At 36.5% G+C, this 16,910-nt stretch overlaps 1 protein-coding gene across 2 annotated transcripts in view; it reads right to left on the minus strand.

Annotated features, from left to right (window-relative positions):
• Positions 1-2,475: 2,475 nt before the first annotated feature.
• LOC121422223 overlaps positions 2,476-16,910 on the minus strand; it is a 72,351-nt gene continuing 57,916 nt past the window's right edge. For both annotated transcript variants that reach the window (XM_041617132.1, XM_041617133.1), the window contains 13 exons: positions 16,058-16,329; positions 15,039-15,266; positions 13,962-14,063; positions 13,319-13,434; positions 12,647-12,812; positions 11,806-12,084; positions 11,251-11,448; positions 10,568-10,771; positions 9,718-9,936; positions 8,219-8,348; positions 7,003-7,256; positions 6,486-6,657; positions 2,476-5,406 (listed from right to left, as the gene is read on the minus strand). In XM_041617132.1, coding sequence (XP_041473066.1) covers positions 3,983-5,406; positions 6,486-6,657; positions 7,003-7,256; positions 8,219-8,348; positions 9,718-9,936; positions 10,568-10,771; positions 11,251-11,448; positions 11,806-12,084; positions 12,647-12,812; positions 13,319-13,434; positions 13,962-14,063; positions 15,039-15,266; positions 16,058-16,329 — 3,764 coding nt within the window. In that variant the 3' untranslated portion in view covers positions 2,476-3,982. The remainder of the gene's footprint in view (positions 5,407-6,485; positions 6,658-7,002; positions 7,257-8,218; positions 8,349-9,717; positions 9,937-10,567; positions 10,772-11,250; positions 11,449-11,805; positions 12,085-12,646; positions 12,813-13,318; positions 13,435-13,961; positions 14,064-15,038; positions 15,267-16,057; positions 16,330-16,910) is intronic.

Below are 16,910 nucleotides of genomic sequence, written 5' to 3' on the forward strand. Positions count from 1 at the left end.
CTCTCTCTCTCTCCACACACAAACCACTCCTCTTTTTCTGCACATCCTATACAATCCTCTCTTTCCACACACATAAACCACTCCTTCCCTCTTCCCACACAATCCTCTCATTCTAATTCCACACATCCGATACAATCTTCTTTATTTCCCCACACACACACTCCCTCACTCTTTCCACACACACAAACCACTCTAAGCCTTCTCTCTTTCCACACATCGGATGCAATCCTCTCACTCTCTTTCCACACACACAAACCACTCCTTCCCTCTTTTCACACAATCCTCTCATTCTAATTCCACACATCCAATACAATCCTCTTTTTTGCCAACACACACACCACTCCCTCACTCTTTCCACACACAGCACTCTGAGCCTTCTCTCTTTCCACACATCCGATACAATCATCTTTTTTGCAACACACACACACACCACTCCCTCACTCTTTCCACACACAGCACTCTGAGCCTTCTCTCTTTCCACACATCCTATACAATCCTCTCATTCTCTTTCCACACACACACAAACCACTCCTTAACTCTTTCCGCACAATCCTCTCATTCCACACATCCGATACAATCCTCTTTCTTTCCACACACACACACACACTCCATTCCCTCACCCTTTCCACACACACAATCCACTCCTCTCTTTCCACACATCCGATACAATCCTCTCTCTTTCCACACACACACACACACTCCACTCCTCCCCTCACCCTTTCCACACCCCTAATCCAAGTTCTTCCAGAACCCATCACACTTTCCACAGAATTTACTCTCCTCACACCCATTACATTAATCTCGTACTTTATTTCTTTTCACGCACACAACCCAATCCCCTCCACTTTATTCCTTTCCACACGCAAAATTCACTGCAAATTTGTGGTTTTCAATCTTCTATCCCCAATGCAAACTTAGCAAAATTTAGTAGAATGAAGAGTAAATGTGTGCAACTATTCCATTACAGTAAATTTGTAGCATTTTTTTATTTATACTTTGATCAGAACTGATCTGAACATTGAATGAACATGGCTATAGAGAAATTAGTGGTACATGTCTTACAGCTAGAAATTAAGTTATGCTGTGCTAAACAAAACTTCTGATAAATGTTTAACTTATGGGTTTAACTTTACACCTAGATAATTTCAGAAAATAATTGCAATGTGTGTCCAGCCCCAGTGCAATTCGATGCTTACTTGCATTTCATGAACTTCTCAAGCTATCATAATTTATATGGTATTTCTAAATTATTTCACGATCTAGAAGCAGACTTGATTTTTTTAACCCACATATAGGATATTGAGCAAACATATTTCATGAAACTGCACACCTTCAAATATGCAAATTTGACTTATACTCATTTATTCAAATCAGATCAAATAAGAATCAATCTTTAAAGCCTATATTTATTATATCCCCAAAAGTTAATTTCACTATTCCAAAAATTTATATCATTATTCCAATGTATTACTAGATTATATATATGTGTGTGTTACAATGTAAAGGGTATAACATAACAAATGTGTTTTATTGAACAGATTTATATAAAAATAAAATATCTGAATATTTATTATATCCTTCTCAAGCATGGAAAGGGCTGAAAATTTCAGATATAATCTTTGTATATTCCTGATAGCCAATTGCTAACACCGTAAAGTAAGTGTCAAAAAGTCTATTAAAAAAAAAACGAGAGTGGGTGGTAGATACTAAATTTCAATTTGAATGACCACTAAACGTTTGTTATATTGAGATGTAAGCTGACACCCGAGTATAGGTCACATTGTTGACCCATTGTCAAAGCTTTAGTCAGGGTTTAAAGACAGAACCCTACTATTTGACCAATGGGAGGCTAGACAAACCACATGAATGCTTTACTCATGGACGAATATGCACACTTTACAAAAATCTACAAAGCCAAACAAAAAATATCGAATTCAGGTCCAGGCCATTTTCAAACTAAAATATTTATTCATCTATTCACGATCACATCAGGAAAAGGAAATGTATTGCGATAGACATGCATTAAAATTCACTTTATATTATAATGCAAATCACATTCACAGCAGTTAATGCATTACACGCCCCATTCAAGTAAAACATCTATGTTTATCTCATTCGTAAATTTTGAGTGAGAATAATTTCACATTCATCTGAATGTATCTGTCATCATCTTAGCAAGGTGGTACTTCATAAACATTTCTGTATGTTAGGTCTCATTCGGCACATCAATTAAGATTATATAAGATGCACTTTTGTAGAACCAACATATAAGATGTTAAATGGTTTGAACAAGCAGTCTATCGTCTATCCTTGGTTTTACGTGTTTCATGAATTCCTATTGTTTTTATTTCTTATATCTTGCATTCTTCTGTTGACTTGACAGGTATACATGCTAACAATTCCAGTACTGCTGATGTACCGTAGTTGCCACATGGGGCAGTATTCCGACAAGTTAACCCAAACATAATATCTCTATCATCAGATCAAGATAATTTATACTGGGTGAATAAGGTGGAATCTAGCACACTAAATAAATAAGTGGCTACCCATTACTATTAATGTACCTTAGTGTCTAAATTATTTCAGTGTTATGAGAATGGGATTAGGTGCTCTTGACGATGTATATACTGTGATATTTCAGGGCGCTACTAAAGTAACAAGGAAAGTGTATCTTATAGGCATATATACAGATCAAGATAATTTAATGATCACCGGTAAGTGAAATACATTATACAAAAAAAGCAATGAAAGACTTACAATGAAAGACATGAGTGAATATATACCCTAAAACAGGTTGATCTCAAGTGATTTCAATCCTTATCTAAATAATTTGATTTTTTTGCATACATTATTTAAGTAAAGAGAATCAAATATTATAGAACAATACTAAAAATGTCAAATGATGTTCAGAAAACAGTTGTCTGGATAACATGAGCAGTGAGCACTTGATCTTCCACACTGCCATTCATCCACTATTCACTATCTTTACATGAAATTTCTAATACAAGCTTTTTCCTTTTCCAAAATATTATTTTCCAAAGTACTGTTTATGGTTAATGACATTTTAGAGGTGTCAAATCATGTTCTTCACTTTTCAAGCATACAGTATATTGAATTGTTACAATACAAAATATGATATAATATCACTTTATTTGCAAACATTTAGCATATTGCTGTATTCATGAACCCAAATAAGAATTTCCAGTATAATGTGAGCTTCATTTTATTCTATTTAGTCAAATCAATTTCGTTGAACTATAATAGCAGGTGATACTCGGTAGTAACTAATGCTATAAGTCTTTTTGGGATTAAGTGTTTCCCTGTTATAGCTCAGGCTACTTTAAATCTTTAATTTCAAAAGCAATTATTCCTAGATATCTAGAAAAAAAACACAAATAAGTGCAACATGTTTTCAGAAAATTTGATTTAATATCGGATCTATCATTCCAATCAGTTTATCAATTCAATATTACCATTTGTCGTCTGAATTCACATTTAGTCAGCAATTGGTCTAGGCCAGAGAAAAAGGAAAAATAACAAGCAGATAAGACAAAGCTGGCTGCACTTATCACTTCAAACACAAACACCACCTTCACTAAATTATTAATTCACAGCAAAATTAATCTATTAAGAATCACAATAATAAACGATACCATTTGTACATATGGATGGCATTTACGGGCATTGCACTCAGCAGAGCATTTATGTACAGAGGACGGGACAAATTAAGAGTGATCATTGATTATTTATGTATTTTGTGTGAGTGAATATTTCTACTTCTGAGTCATGGTTGATATCTAGTACTTGAAATGTCGGCCAAAAGTATGAGAAAGATAATCCACCCATATTTTTCATTGTTTACGTTTGTACAAAATTTTTGTACATGATTTGTCACAATATGCAGTTTGAATTAAAGTTGAATTTTATATCATTCATTTCATTAAGTTTGGCATTTTTTTTACGTAACAGCTGTGCATACAAATTATCCTGTCAAAGCAATTTTAACCGGTCGTTTCTTGGTGGTGTTGGTATTCTCCCCCTTTGACCCACCCATCCCGCGGATGATGTCTTCAAATTGGGAGGCATCGAAGTAAACCTTGGCGATGCAGTCAAGGAGTTGGTCAACCTTGTCAGGGAACTCTGTCATAGGATCATGGTTGTCCATCTCTGTCACAGGGTTGGTCTTCTTGTCTTCTGGCTTGGTCTTGTTGTTCCATCCCACCCATTTCTTTAGCTGACCGATCATGAAGTCGACCATCTCATAGTCGTTGGACTGGCGGGTGATGTCTCGCTTCACTGAAGAGAACGCCTCAATTACGATGGTCAGGAACATGTTGACAAGTATGAACGTGATGGTGATCATGAAGAAAAAGAAGAAGATGGGGCCAAGGATCCGATTTGTTTCAGCAATACCAGCATAGTGGAATTTGCCTAACATGGCAGCAGAAAGTGTTTCCATGGTAAAGATGAAGTCAGAGAAATCAAGGAGATGGCGGAGGTACATCTGGTGAAAGGCGAGTGCGTAAGCGATGAAGAAGATTCCAAACATGATACCAAAGTGGATCAGATCTTTTGTGCAGCTTTGAATGGTGCTCGACAGGATCCCGATGCGTTTGTTGAAGCGAAGAAGTTTGATGAACTTCAGGTTGCCGATGAAGACCACAACACCTAAGAGGTACGTAAGTAATTCATTCCAGTAGGCAACATACTGAAGGTTGATCCTCTCTGTCCCATGGGTTGCCTTGAATTCCTCAAGAAGGTTGGCTGTGACATATTTGCGATAGAAATAGACAACTGTTGCTCCGATAGCACAAGCAATGATGATCCATTCAGCCAGGTTCCAGAAGGTCTTGAAGTACTTTTTAACCCCCTCCCGTCTCAGGTTGTTGATTTCACGAACAATAAAGAACACAATAAATCCGAGGAAGAGGATCTCACAAGCAAGACGAACAGCCCCAAAACCTTGAGCGTAGGTGTAAAGACGAATGATATCGATACGATAGAAAGGTTCTACGCCACCAGTGGGCAGGAACTCCGCCAACAGACTGACAACCCCAAATAGATCTACCTGACTATTGTACAAAGCAATCTCTACAAACACTCCCCGTGTGTATCTATCGAGCCAGGCCTCCTGGTAGAGCTGATCCAGGAGAGCTTCAACGTCGGTCTTATTCCCCTGAAGTTTGGCAAGATACCCACCTCCAGAGTAGAGGGCATGACGACCAAGTACTGGGTAACTTTCTATGTCATCCCATGCTGTGTAGTTATATTGCGGTCTGTCTGTTATGTTTGGATTGTACGGTGTCCATCCGGGCCCATAGTTTTCTTCATCTGAATCCGTTACGGAGTAGGCAACATTACACTCCGGTACTATGTCTGTGAATTCAGATACCACTTCACACTCTCCTATGAGAAAAAGAATAAATAAATGGGGAAATTACTCATAAAAAATACAACAAGGGATAATGCTACACAAAGAAACCCTAATGAAAACAAATTCATTTCATGAAAGCTGTACCCTACACTGGAAAAAGAGATATTTATAGAAACAAAATCAAAGAAAATTTCATGAAAACCAGATGAAAAATTATTAACTCCACGTTTTGCATCATTTTGATGAGACAATTCTTATCAAAATAAATTAACAATATGTAATTATTGTGATCATGACGTCATCTTCCATCTTTTTCTCTTGTATTTCAATACATGAATTAACAATAACTCTCATTCCCTGCTCCAAGAATGCCAGAAATCGGTTTAACTGTTGATCCAATATATAACACCATCATACGAATCTTATCTTGTTATGATATTTTTAAACACATGATAAAGAAAAGTGAAGTCATTAAGAATTAATATATCTAGTAAGGAATGGAAAAGTGGAATTGTGACATCATTGGCTATAAAACTGAAGCAAATTTATAACAAAATATTATTTTACCAGCATAATAAAAATTAAATTACTTCACCCAATTTTGATAGAATTTTCATTTTTGCTTCATTCAATAAACCTTATTCATGCCAATCTTGTCACTTTCAGGCTGGAGTACCCATTTCACACTATCATACTTTCGTTACATACACATGATGCCTGAGTCAAGTTTGAAATCGATCCTCAAAACTTTGAATATTGTGTAGACAAGACATTTCAACACATGTAATGATGTTTGTAAAGGCTTTTAGCTGCTCATTTCGTGTGAGGTTAAGAGATATGATTATGAAACAGGGAAAAGTTGATAAACACAACCTCACTCCAGAAAAAAAATTTAAGTGATATATTAAATGTAATCAAATCTAATAGGTATAATTTCTTGGCACTGTGAAGAGAAGTGAGTAACGTAAAAGGGCAATAACGTTTCATCTCGTTTACGTCTGCATCGATATAAGAGGGGCACATCATATGTTACCATGCACATCTTCTTTTTTACTGCTCTTATCTTGAATCCCTTACCAACCTCCGCAAAAAAAGTAATGCATATACTCACCCCTTTTGACGCGAACCTGTCGTAGTACAGGATAACCGAGGATTAAAGCATTCTGGTCTGCAAGAAATCCTTCCAGTTCTGGACTTGGATCACCATTATACCAGGTTTGGGGGAATATTGTCGGTACAAGGGTGGTGTGAAGGTAGGCCCAGAAAGATGTATGACTGTTGATCTGTTTGCGGTAAGTAAGAATATGAAGAAAAAAAACAATTAAATTGTTTGTATGTTTAATAGCAGAAGCCTGACATGTATGATAATAAACAAATCTAACACACATACAAAATCAGCAGAAGCTAGCATAAATACAACACACAATTTTTGGTAACAAACTAAATGTATATTATAGTTCAATAGATATTTGACCCCTCCCCTTAAAAAAAAACATGTACATGTGTGAATAATTCAGTTTTACTCCGTGTAATAGCACATAAAATGAAGAGGTATGAAAAGATCAAAATCGTAATCAAAGGCTATGATGTGCAGTGATTAATATTAATATCTTTAAGTTCAGTCTTGCCTTGGTAAAGGAATGAACAGAATCAGGACCAATTACAAGCTCGTTGAAGAAGTCTTCTTGCATTCGGTAAGCTGAAGGATCCGAATTGCCATAGCTGATGACAAGAACCACCCACAGATACACCACGTAGAAGAAGATCTCCCTGAAGATGGAATACATCTTAATCTCCTTGAGACGTTGTTCTCTGGCTCTTTCCAACGCCTCTGGATCAGGTGGCTTGTAGGGCAGTTTTCGCTTCTTTCTTGACACAGTACCTAAGGTAAATTGAAGCACAGGAACATGAATGCGTCTCTGATATTCAATGAACTTCACTGGTTACCAGTCCAAAAGACAATTACATCTTAAGATTGCATTGTTTGTTTACATCTCCACAATTGACCTAGTACCACCATACATTTCATGCTTGTTTTCTCCAGCCCAAAAATCTCATTATTCTTTACATTCTAGAACAGACCCTTTTCATTTAAATTCCCAAAATGAACTCAAATAAAGTTTAACAATGCATAAATTTTTCTGGCCCTAGTATTTGAAAAATTCTTCATGTAGCATCATCTGTCCAAGCTATTCAGCATTATTATTCATAGATGAACTGAAAACCTATCCATTTTCATTCTGATATCCTCTGTAATCACTTGGAGCTAGGGCAGAACTTGTTACTATGGAAAGGTGCTACATAAATGTCAATGCATGTACATATGTGCATGGATTTGGAAATAAAGAATACAGTTGAAAGCTGCAAGCGAATAAGAAAAGTTGGAAACACGGTGCAATAACATTTTCATTATTCAGTTTTAAAATGGGCAAGTTGATTTTACTAAAATTGATTTCAATGACAGACTGGATCGATTGAAAGGACCCCCCCCCGTACTTAGTCATGTGATCTCTGTACATGTGCAAATAAACACCATTCAATCAGATTTAAAGTGAGAATGTCAAGGATCACAATATCACAATTTGTGGGTGCGTTGTGGTCTAGTGGATACGACTCTTGTCTTTTATTCAGAGGGGCATGGATTCGAACTCCAGCAATGGCGTCTTGCCTTCAGCAAAATTTTGTTCCCGCATTGTGTTGCACTCAGCCAAGGTGAGGTAAATGGGTGTCCGGTGGGATTAATTGAATGCACCAAACCCCTTTACAGCTGGAGCTAAAGTTGGGGTAATATATAAAGTTCGCCAATGAATAGGCAACTAGATAAATGCTATATATCATTATTACCAGAGACTGTGTGGAGGTACTCTTCATCAGGTCTGAGATCAAATTCCTCTTCATCCTCTTCCATCTCGGTATCCTCATCAGCATTAGGGCTTTTGATAATACAGGCAATGAAGGTCGCAACCAGAAGAATCTGTACAGAAAAAGCAAGAGCACAGAGAAAAATTTCAGCCTCAAAAATATACACAGGAAAATTATAATTACATCTAAATCTTTAATTTTAGAACTTTTAACAGAGAACCGTTTCTAACAAGGACCCTAAAAAAGATCCTTTATTACCTTTATCTCTTTGTATGCTGAATTATTTATTGCTCCTGTTTCATTAAACTTTAAATTTAACTTGCAATAACAGTTAAAAACTACTAAAATACTTCAATCTGATTGGCTGAATCACAATACTAACAATAATAATGATATCAAAAGTGATCCAGGGGTTAAAGGTATTATTTAACTTTGTGAGCAGCCGATTTAAAAAATTCTCAAACCAAGATGAAACATGTGTACAAGTGCATGTATTAGAACTAATAAACCCTGAAAACAACCATTATTGAGAATGAAAAGCTAAAACTAAGGGGCTAACCCCGATTTTGTAAATAGGCGTCTTATAAACACCTAAATAGTACACATAAGTGTATGGGATGAAATTAAGATGGTGTTTCCGGTCACTTTATATTTCAATTTTTGAAGCACTAAATAATCATTTTCGAACGCAATTTTTTCTGGGCTTCATTTTTGGAACAAATCACAGACACAGGTGACAAGTGTGACCCTCTAGCTCAGATTTTTTAAAAGTCAAACCAATGTTAACCAATCACTTTAAAATCTTCTATAGGACTTCAAATACTCCCAATGATCCCTGTTTTGGCTTTTGAAAAATCCTACTAAGGTGCTAGATTATGGGATGCTTAAAAAGGTCCTTCTTAGCACTCCCCCTACTTCTCTTGAATTTATAATAGATAACTAGCTCTATCGCATGACCAACATGACCCAATCACTATCACATTGTCATATTAATATATCAATGCATGTGCCTCAAAATGACTAAGAGGTGACGAATACAAACTAAAAATTATGAGTTTTTTAAAATTAATTTATATATTTTAAATTATAATTAGAATATCTGCATTTTTTTGTTGTTTATATAAACCCTTCTCAATGGGCTGAAGATTTCAATGTATAAAATAAGCCTTCTGATTTACACTAACTGAAAATGTGAAATAACTGCTCAACTGGCATTTAAATAAATAGAAGCACATTATCAAGAGAGGGTGATAGTTTCACATTTTAAATCTTAAAAAAAAAATAGCCAGGAAAATTCCATATCTGAATTCAAATGGGTAAATATGCATTAGAGGACTACTACCGTTTTTAATAATAATAATACTCGATGATACTCCAGAATACTTCACATTACTACCCCTTAACCATAGTTAAAGACATGATTTAAGAAGACACTGTCATATACCAAATCAAGAACAAAGTGAAATGATATATCACTATACCTTAATGGGTTGTGTGAGGAAGATTCCAAAGACAAAGGAAACAACAATTGAGCAGAGCCATTCACTAGCTTCCTTATTGCCAAACTGGATGCCATAGAACACTGTAAAGGTGGTAGCTGCCGCCAGAGTTAAGATTAACACAATCCAAGCAATAATGACAAACCACCAAGGAAAAGAAAACTTCTTGCGTCGTTTCGGTTTTTCCGGTTGGATCAAGACCTAAGAAGAGGTGGTAGAGTTTTATGAAACTTAATCTTCTTTTTTCTGACCAATTAAATTGGCAAGTAGTGTTTCTAAGACAGTTTGTGATCACCACCCTTCATTTTACAGATCATCATTCAGGAAATTTCACATCAGGGCCATCTGGGATTCCTTGTGGTGTAACCTTGGTGTCAAAGTAATATGCTTAAGCTAGTAGACAATGAATTTTCTTTGAAAGAAAGCTTGTGGGAATTCGATAACATTATGGACATACATGTTCACAATTTTTTTTGCCTGCAGTCTTGTCACTAAAGCATGTTTCACGAAACTTTTGTAAAAATTGACATACGGTACTTTAATAATCAAATATCCATTGTGAATACCTTTCTCCTAAAGTTTTTTATAACATCAAAAAAGAATGCCAACAAAATTGTAAATTCAAATCACGAGCTGCCAGCAATTCTATTGCTTTTTTAGAGCATAGTCCAGGCAGTTATGATAATTTAGAGAGGTGAACCCCCTTACCCACCTAATCTGTATGTAAATGTTATGTTTGCTTGGGTTTCTTTGAAATAGACAACAAATCAATTGCTCATAATAAACTTAACATAATAAAAATTTGCATATATCAAAAACTTGAATGACTTACTGTTGCATCTCCTGTCCCTTGCGGAGTCGGGGATGAATCCCCACCAAAGTAACCCGCGCCTCTACCGCCTTGGGCCACACTCTCGTCGTAGGTACCGGGGATGGGTGGGACGACCAGACTAGGTTCAGCCCTAGTACCTGCTGTTGGGTTCATCATCATCGCCGGCTTACTGCTTTCCTCAAGGACGATTCTGCTCGGTGATGCCTGAGTGAGTTTAGAGACGGTGAGGAGGCACATGGTTCAAAATGAATCATGACAACTAGTGAAACATTTCATTGCTATCCTGTGTATCATGATACCCATTAATCAGATTTGATTTTGCATGAAGTTGCAGATTATTTATTTTTCTCTAATTAAGAAACTTTGTTGCTTTTACCCCAAAACTCTAAGATATTGGCCTAAAAGACCAGACTTCATGTTAGCCAATATAAACAATAAGAAAAGTGTGAGAAAATTGTAAAGTATTGAGCAAACTAAATCTAATGTTAGAACATCTTCTTTAAAATCTGATGGGATTCCTTGAAAAAATCAGTTTATTTATCTACATGGGGGGGGGAGGGGAAATCTCAATGATTTTTCTTCTTTCTGATTAGATTTCTTTATTTCAGTCGATTCAGAAGTCATTCATATTTCTGTTATAGCTTGCAGGGATTAGTCACCACAGAGCTCAAATCTCCACTTACAAAGTCTTCCAACTTGGAGTAATCCGCTGGTGCTGTCTTGCGAGGTCGGCGCTTCAGTTTCCGAACAGGCTTGTTGACCAATGCAGCTAGCTTGATGCGAGACTCTCTCATCTTTCTGGGACGGGATTTCCGGAAGAATTGGACGACAAGAAGAGATACTGGGAAAACTATGAGGTTGGCTTGGATTCCAATGCTTATCTGTTAAGATAATGGATGAGGTCACATAAAAGTATTTGAATGGAATCATGAACCAAAGCAATCACTTGCATTATTCATCAATAACCACCATTTATACTCCTACTCCTTCATCTCCTCCTCCCATTTCCCTCTTCCCTCTGTTTCCTCCTTATCCTCCTCCTCTTTCTCTTCACCCTCCTCATATCACTTCTCATTACCACTGTTACAACATTATGAATTTCAAATGTGATCGGCAATGGAAATCCATTACATGAAAAATACAAGATCACCAGTACACTCTTATAAAAACTCTTTCCAATTATCATCAGGTAAAGCACTAGAAAGAAGGCAGTAAAAGAAAGGCTGCATGGCTAGTACCTGAGCAGGAGAAAGACTCAATGGGCCAATTTCAATGGGGCTGGTGGCAGCAGGAGGTGGGGTAACCTTGTAAAACATGATGTTCACAAGCATCTCCAACCAAAGGAACATCAGACAGCATGCAGCCCTCTGGAACCGGGTGAATCGACTCCCTGGAGGACGCGCAATGATGGAGAACCACAGGTGGCCATCGTTGAAATTCTTGCGGGAGTGGTTGCTGAACAGGTGGGAGAAGTTCTGCATCTGCTCCCGGCCTGCTACTGGAATAAGCCGGTCAATCTGAATGTGACAGAAAGGATTGTTTCAATAAAACTGTACTTTTTCACTTGCTCTTGAATCTTGTGTGAGACAGATTGCCAAATACAAGTTTTCACATTTATACACCATCATCATCTTTGGCATCATTATCGCCACCATCATCATCATCATCAACGTCACCATCATCATCATGGCAATCAACACCAACACAAACCATCAACAACACCATCCATCAACAATATTGCAACTCAAACCAAGACCATTATCACAATCAACATCATCACCACCAATACTACCACTACCTCCACCAACATTGTTTCCAACATCATCACAATACCATCACTACCACAAAATCCCTCAATAGCATCAATATTAATTATCATCACAATCACCAACAACACAACCACCAAATCACCATCAGCAACATAATATCACCAAATTTGTCATTAGCATCACCTCAACATCATCCCATAACCAACCACTCAACCTCATCATAATTCCATCCCTGACCATTATCACAATCACTACCACCAAAAGTATCATCATCATCATTTAATACCATAATCCCAATCTTTATTCCCACCTGTCCGTCGTCCTCCACCACTGAGAACCACTGGTTGACGATAAAATAAAACCTCTCCCTGGTTTGGATGTCTCTGATAGCAATGTATTTGACGTACCATCCTTGCATCTTTCCTTTGCCAGAGTTGTCATGCCAGATACGCATGTAGTTCAATGTTCCCAGAGGCCTGAAATTAAATCATATACAGTACATCTCAGAAAAAAAGGAACCAAGGATTCAAATTTATATTTCCAGCATAGTCAAAATGATATATGATATTCTATATACATCATCGTGAACCAAAATGTATTTGATGGTTTTGAAATGTTCCTGAAAATGGGTATAAATGCCTACACCCAATACCAGGCTTCCTAGAAGGCTAATGGTCTTGCACTGAGGAGAAAGACTTAAACAGAGGTATAGCTCTCCCAAAGATTTTCTTCATGTAAATGAATCTGTTTTACGTAAAGAAAAAAGCAGCTGATGTTGTGAATAAAATCAGATTTGTAGTAACTTGACAGAATAGTAGAAAGTCCTGCACATTTAGGATTTGTTTCAGTGTATGTTATTCTTTAGTAATAATGATTATACATTGTAAATGATGCAATGCAAACTATAGTATATATGATTAGTATTTTTATCAACAATTAGTGTACACTTCATGAAATTATTAAGATTTCACTATGGTCTTACCCGGGTACAGCCATAAGGAATCGGTCAGAAGCTCCTCGTCTGAATATCTTTCTCTTGTCATCCTCAAATTCTCGTACATTTGTTTCTTCATTTTCACCAGACAAGATGAAACTAACCTTTATAGATGGAAACAAAACACAACAATTGTCAGAGATTCAGTGCTCTGATAGGTATTCTCAAAGTCCAAAAATAAATGGAAAATGGATCAAGTCTTACTGCGACACTAAAGTCCTTTGCAGCAACAATAGTCTGAATTCAGTATTCCCCATCTTGATGATATACCGTATATGGTTGCAAGAGGTTTTGAATAATACACACTTAAAGTATGAGTATGTGAATTATGGGGTAATAAGGCACATAAGTACATATTGTGTGCATCCTTTTTAATGTTAGAAACACTTTTTCTTTAATGGTTTTGTCCTTGGCCCTTTCTATTAAGATCTGCATTGCTGGAAATTGGCTATAATTGGAAAAAAAAACATATTTCTAAAGAAATCTGAAAATCAAACACAAAGAAAACTTCCAACAGGGTGCAGGAAAAAATAGGTTTAATGATGTGTTATATAATTACAAGACACCTACACCCTCCCCCCTGCAACACACACACAAACTTTATTTTTTTAAATTATTTTTCTTATCTTACTTTAGAGTCTGTTCCAGCAGCTTTCCTTTGCCCAGTCAAGACGACAATTTCATAGTAATAGTTATGGTTTGGGTTGTTGTCCGTCAGCGGTGTTACTCCAAGCTGCAATATAAACAAACACTTCATCAGCATCAGCATGACTAGCTGAATATTGCATATAGGTCTACATTTCCAATGTTATCCATCAAAATTCAAGGAAACTGATAAAAATTATCACTTCGCCTCTTTAAACTGTTAGAGTACCAAAATTCCAGAAAAAAAATAGGATTAAAACAATAATCCTCCTGCATTTTCTTTCCATTTCTTACATTAACCGTGTGTTTTTCTCTTATGTTTTTACAAATGAAAATTTACCAGGAACACTACACATATTTTAAATAATTTTTTTTTCAAACCATATTTTATTGTTGATCGTGAGCCAGGCAGCCGCTGTGCAGCGCCAGATCAACGAGGCTCTATTCCTTAGTTGTTGAATGCCAAACAGGGTAGCAGCAACTCCCATCTTTAAATGTCTTTTGGTCTGACGCGGCTGGGGTTTGAACCCCCGACCTCCCGGTTGTGAGATGGATGCTCTACCAACACACGCACAATAATAGCAAGCATGAAAACAATTGACTTTAATCATCAAATGTAAAATATTGATACATTATGAAAATATGGAGTTTATGGACTGGAAATATCATTCAAATTGGATTAGTACAAGAAATCATGTTTTTTAAACAATTTTTGTCCAATATCTAAGTATGAACTTGCATTCCTTCTTCACTTCAAATTTACAGAAAGCAGAAGCATTGACATATTATTACATGAATCTCTCATACATTTAAGTCAACACATTGTGAATACAAAATCCACACAGATCATATGCATTCCTGACTACATTTGATTATTTAGTATAAAAAAAATGGAACTGTACAAAGGATTTCGGCATCCACATGATTTTTTTTTAGTGGAGGCGTGATTGAAATTAAACGAAAACATTTCTTGCAACTGAAAACAATAATTAGTATTTCTCATAGAATTCCCTGTATCATATGCTCAATATCTTATCCAGCATTACACCATTTTCTATCCTACCTTCAATAGGTCTTTACGATCTCGACGTCGTGCCCAGAGTAAAATAAAGAAGAAGAACACATAGACCACGATGGTAGTGATGTAGATGGTGAGATTTTCAGTGAAACTAGCATTTTCCAAGATGTAGTTAAAGTCGAGAGGTGTTGGGGGAACAATCCAGGTACTAGCAAAGGATGTCAGATGGTTACAGCTGCAGTACTGCTCACTGTAGGTTGTACTGCTTAAAACCTTGAGAGAAAAAACATCAAGTCATTGCTCAAAAACGTGCTTTTGTGTTCGAAGTAAATGTAAATTGTGTTTTCAACCAAAAATCATAAATGTATGATTATTTTTAGTTTTGCGTGTCTAAATGTATTTATCTTATGCTTTTTATGATCTCAGAAGAATCCCCAACAAATTGATTTGACAAAACAATGAAAAACAAAGGGTCCAAAAAACAAAGAAATAAATAAGAGATTGCAAAAAACAATATAATTAATAAAAAATTGATCTGCTATCACAATTTTTTTCATGTACAATTGCTAAGATCACCACAAAGAATTTCTATAAAAAATTAGAACATTTGGAGCTTTATTTACAGAGTTAAAGGGAAAAAGTATGAATTTGCATACTAATTACGCATTAATCAGCAAAATCACTTAATAGCAATTTGCAAGAAATAAATTACTATGCAATTTTATAGATTTTGTCCCAGACAACCTGTGTGCCAATTTTTGGCGCGCTGACGTAGTCGATGACCGAGATCTCAAGGGGGGTCTGGGAGCTCCCCCCCCCCTCCGGCCATATGAACTCCCAAAATGCCCCGGCCTAGAAAGGGTAAAGCCACTAAATATTGTACCGAGATCTTTGTTATTATTTATATGTACCATTAAAACTTTAATATGTATGCTGTATGTCATTGTGGGAGTTTTGCACAATGGGTTTAGATTAATTGTGTTATTAAAGCAAAATGATATTCAAACAAATTTTGGAGAATATTAATATAAGAAAATTGCGATTTTTTTCCCCCAAAGTCTGACCTCGCATCCATCCTGGTGCCACATCTCGTCTGCTTCATCCCAGTAAGAACATCCTGAAGTAAGAATGCGGAAACCGTAAGGCATTGAAAAATTCTGGCTGGTATTTCCCGCCGCCCATAGAAGCTGGTTATCTTCTGAAGAAGACAAGTCAGGGTAGTCATTGAAGAGCTTAACACAGTCAAGCTCAAGCAGCATGGCATAGTACTTCCTAGCGTTGTTCCCGACCACGGAGTTGCTGTAAAAAGCCTCGTAAATGACTTTATCGGTTGTGGCTAGAGGGTGATGAAATGATGAAGAATTCAATACAGTAAGCAAACAAACAATGAGCAAAGCAAATGGTTACTGTAGAGTTGGTTATGAGAAGTTCAGGAAATATACTTGATTTATTTTTCACATGACAGTTTCAATGTCAATAGCGAGTGAACATGAGCTCCAAGCCACAAGTCTCCCCCCATCCAGATGAATACTCATAATAGCACATTACAATAATGTGTAATACAAATCTCAAATTATACCATCACCCATTCATATCATTCTCAATGGTGAGGAATATATAAAGGCAACACCATAATATATCATTACCATGGCAACACAGTTTCTGACACACTGTTATAATGTGTCTTGCACCCTTCACTCCAATTCCGTGACCACTGGGCAAATATTTAGGCGGTTGTTTGATCCTCAATTTTTGCAATGTACCAACCACCCGACCACTCGCCCGTCCTACTGTATGCTGATTCCTGCATGATATACCCATATTCGAATTACATAATTGAATAATTCTTCATTTTCTTTTTTCAATGCTCTGGACACAGTCTGTCAATAAAAAAATAATAATTTCTTGCATACCACT

The sequence above is a fragment of the Lytechinus variegatus genome, chromosome 10, assembly GCF_018143015.1.
Source record: "Lytechinus variegatus isolate NC3 chromosome 10, Lvar_3.0, whole genome shotgun sequence".
In the NCBI taxonomy this organism is placed as follows: Eukaryota; Metazoa; Echinodermata; class Echinoidea; order Temnopleuroida; family Toxopneustidae; genus Lytechinus; species Lytechinus variegatus.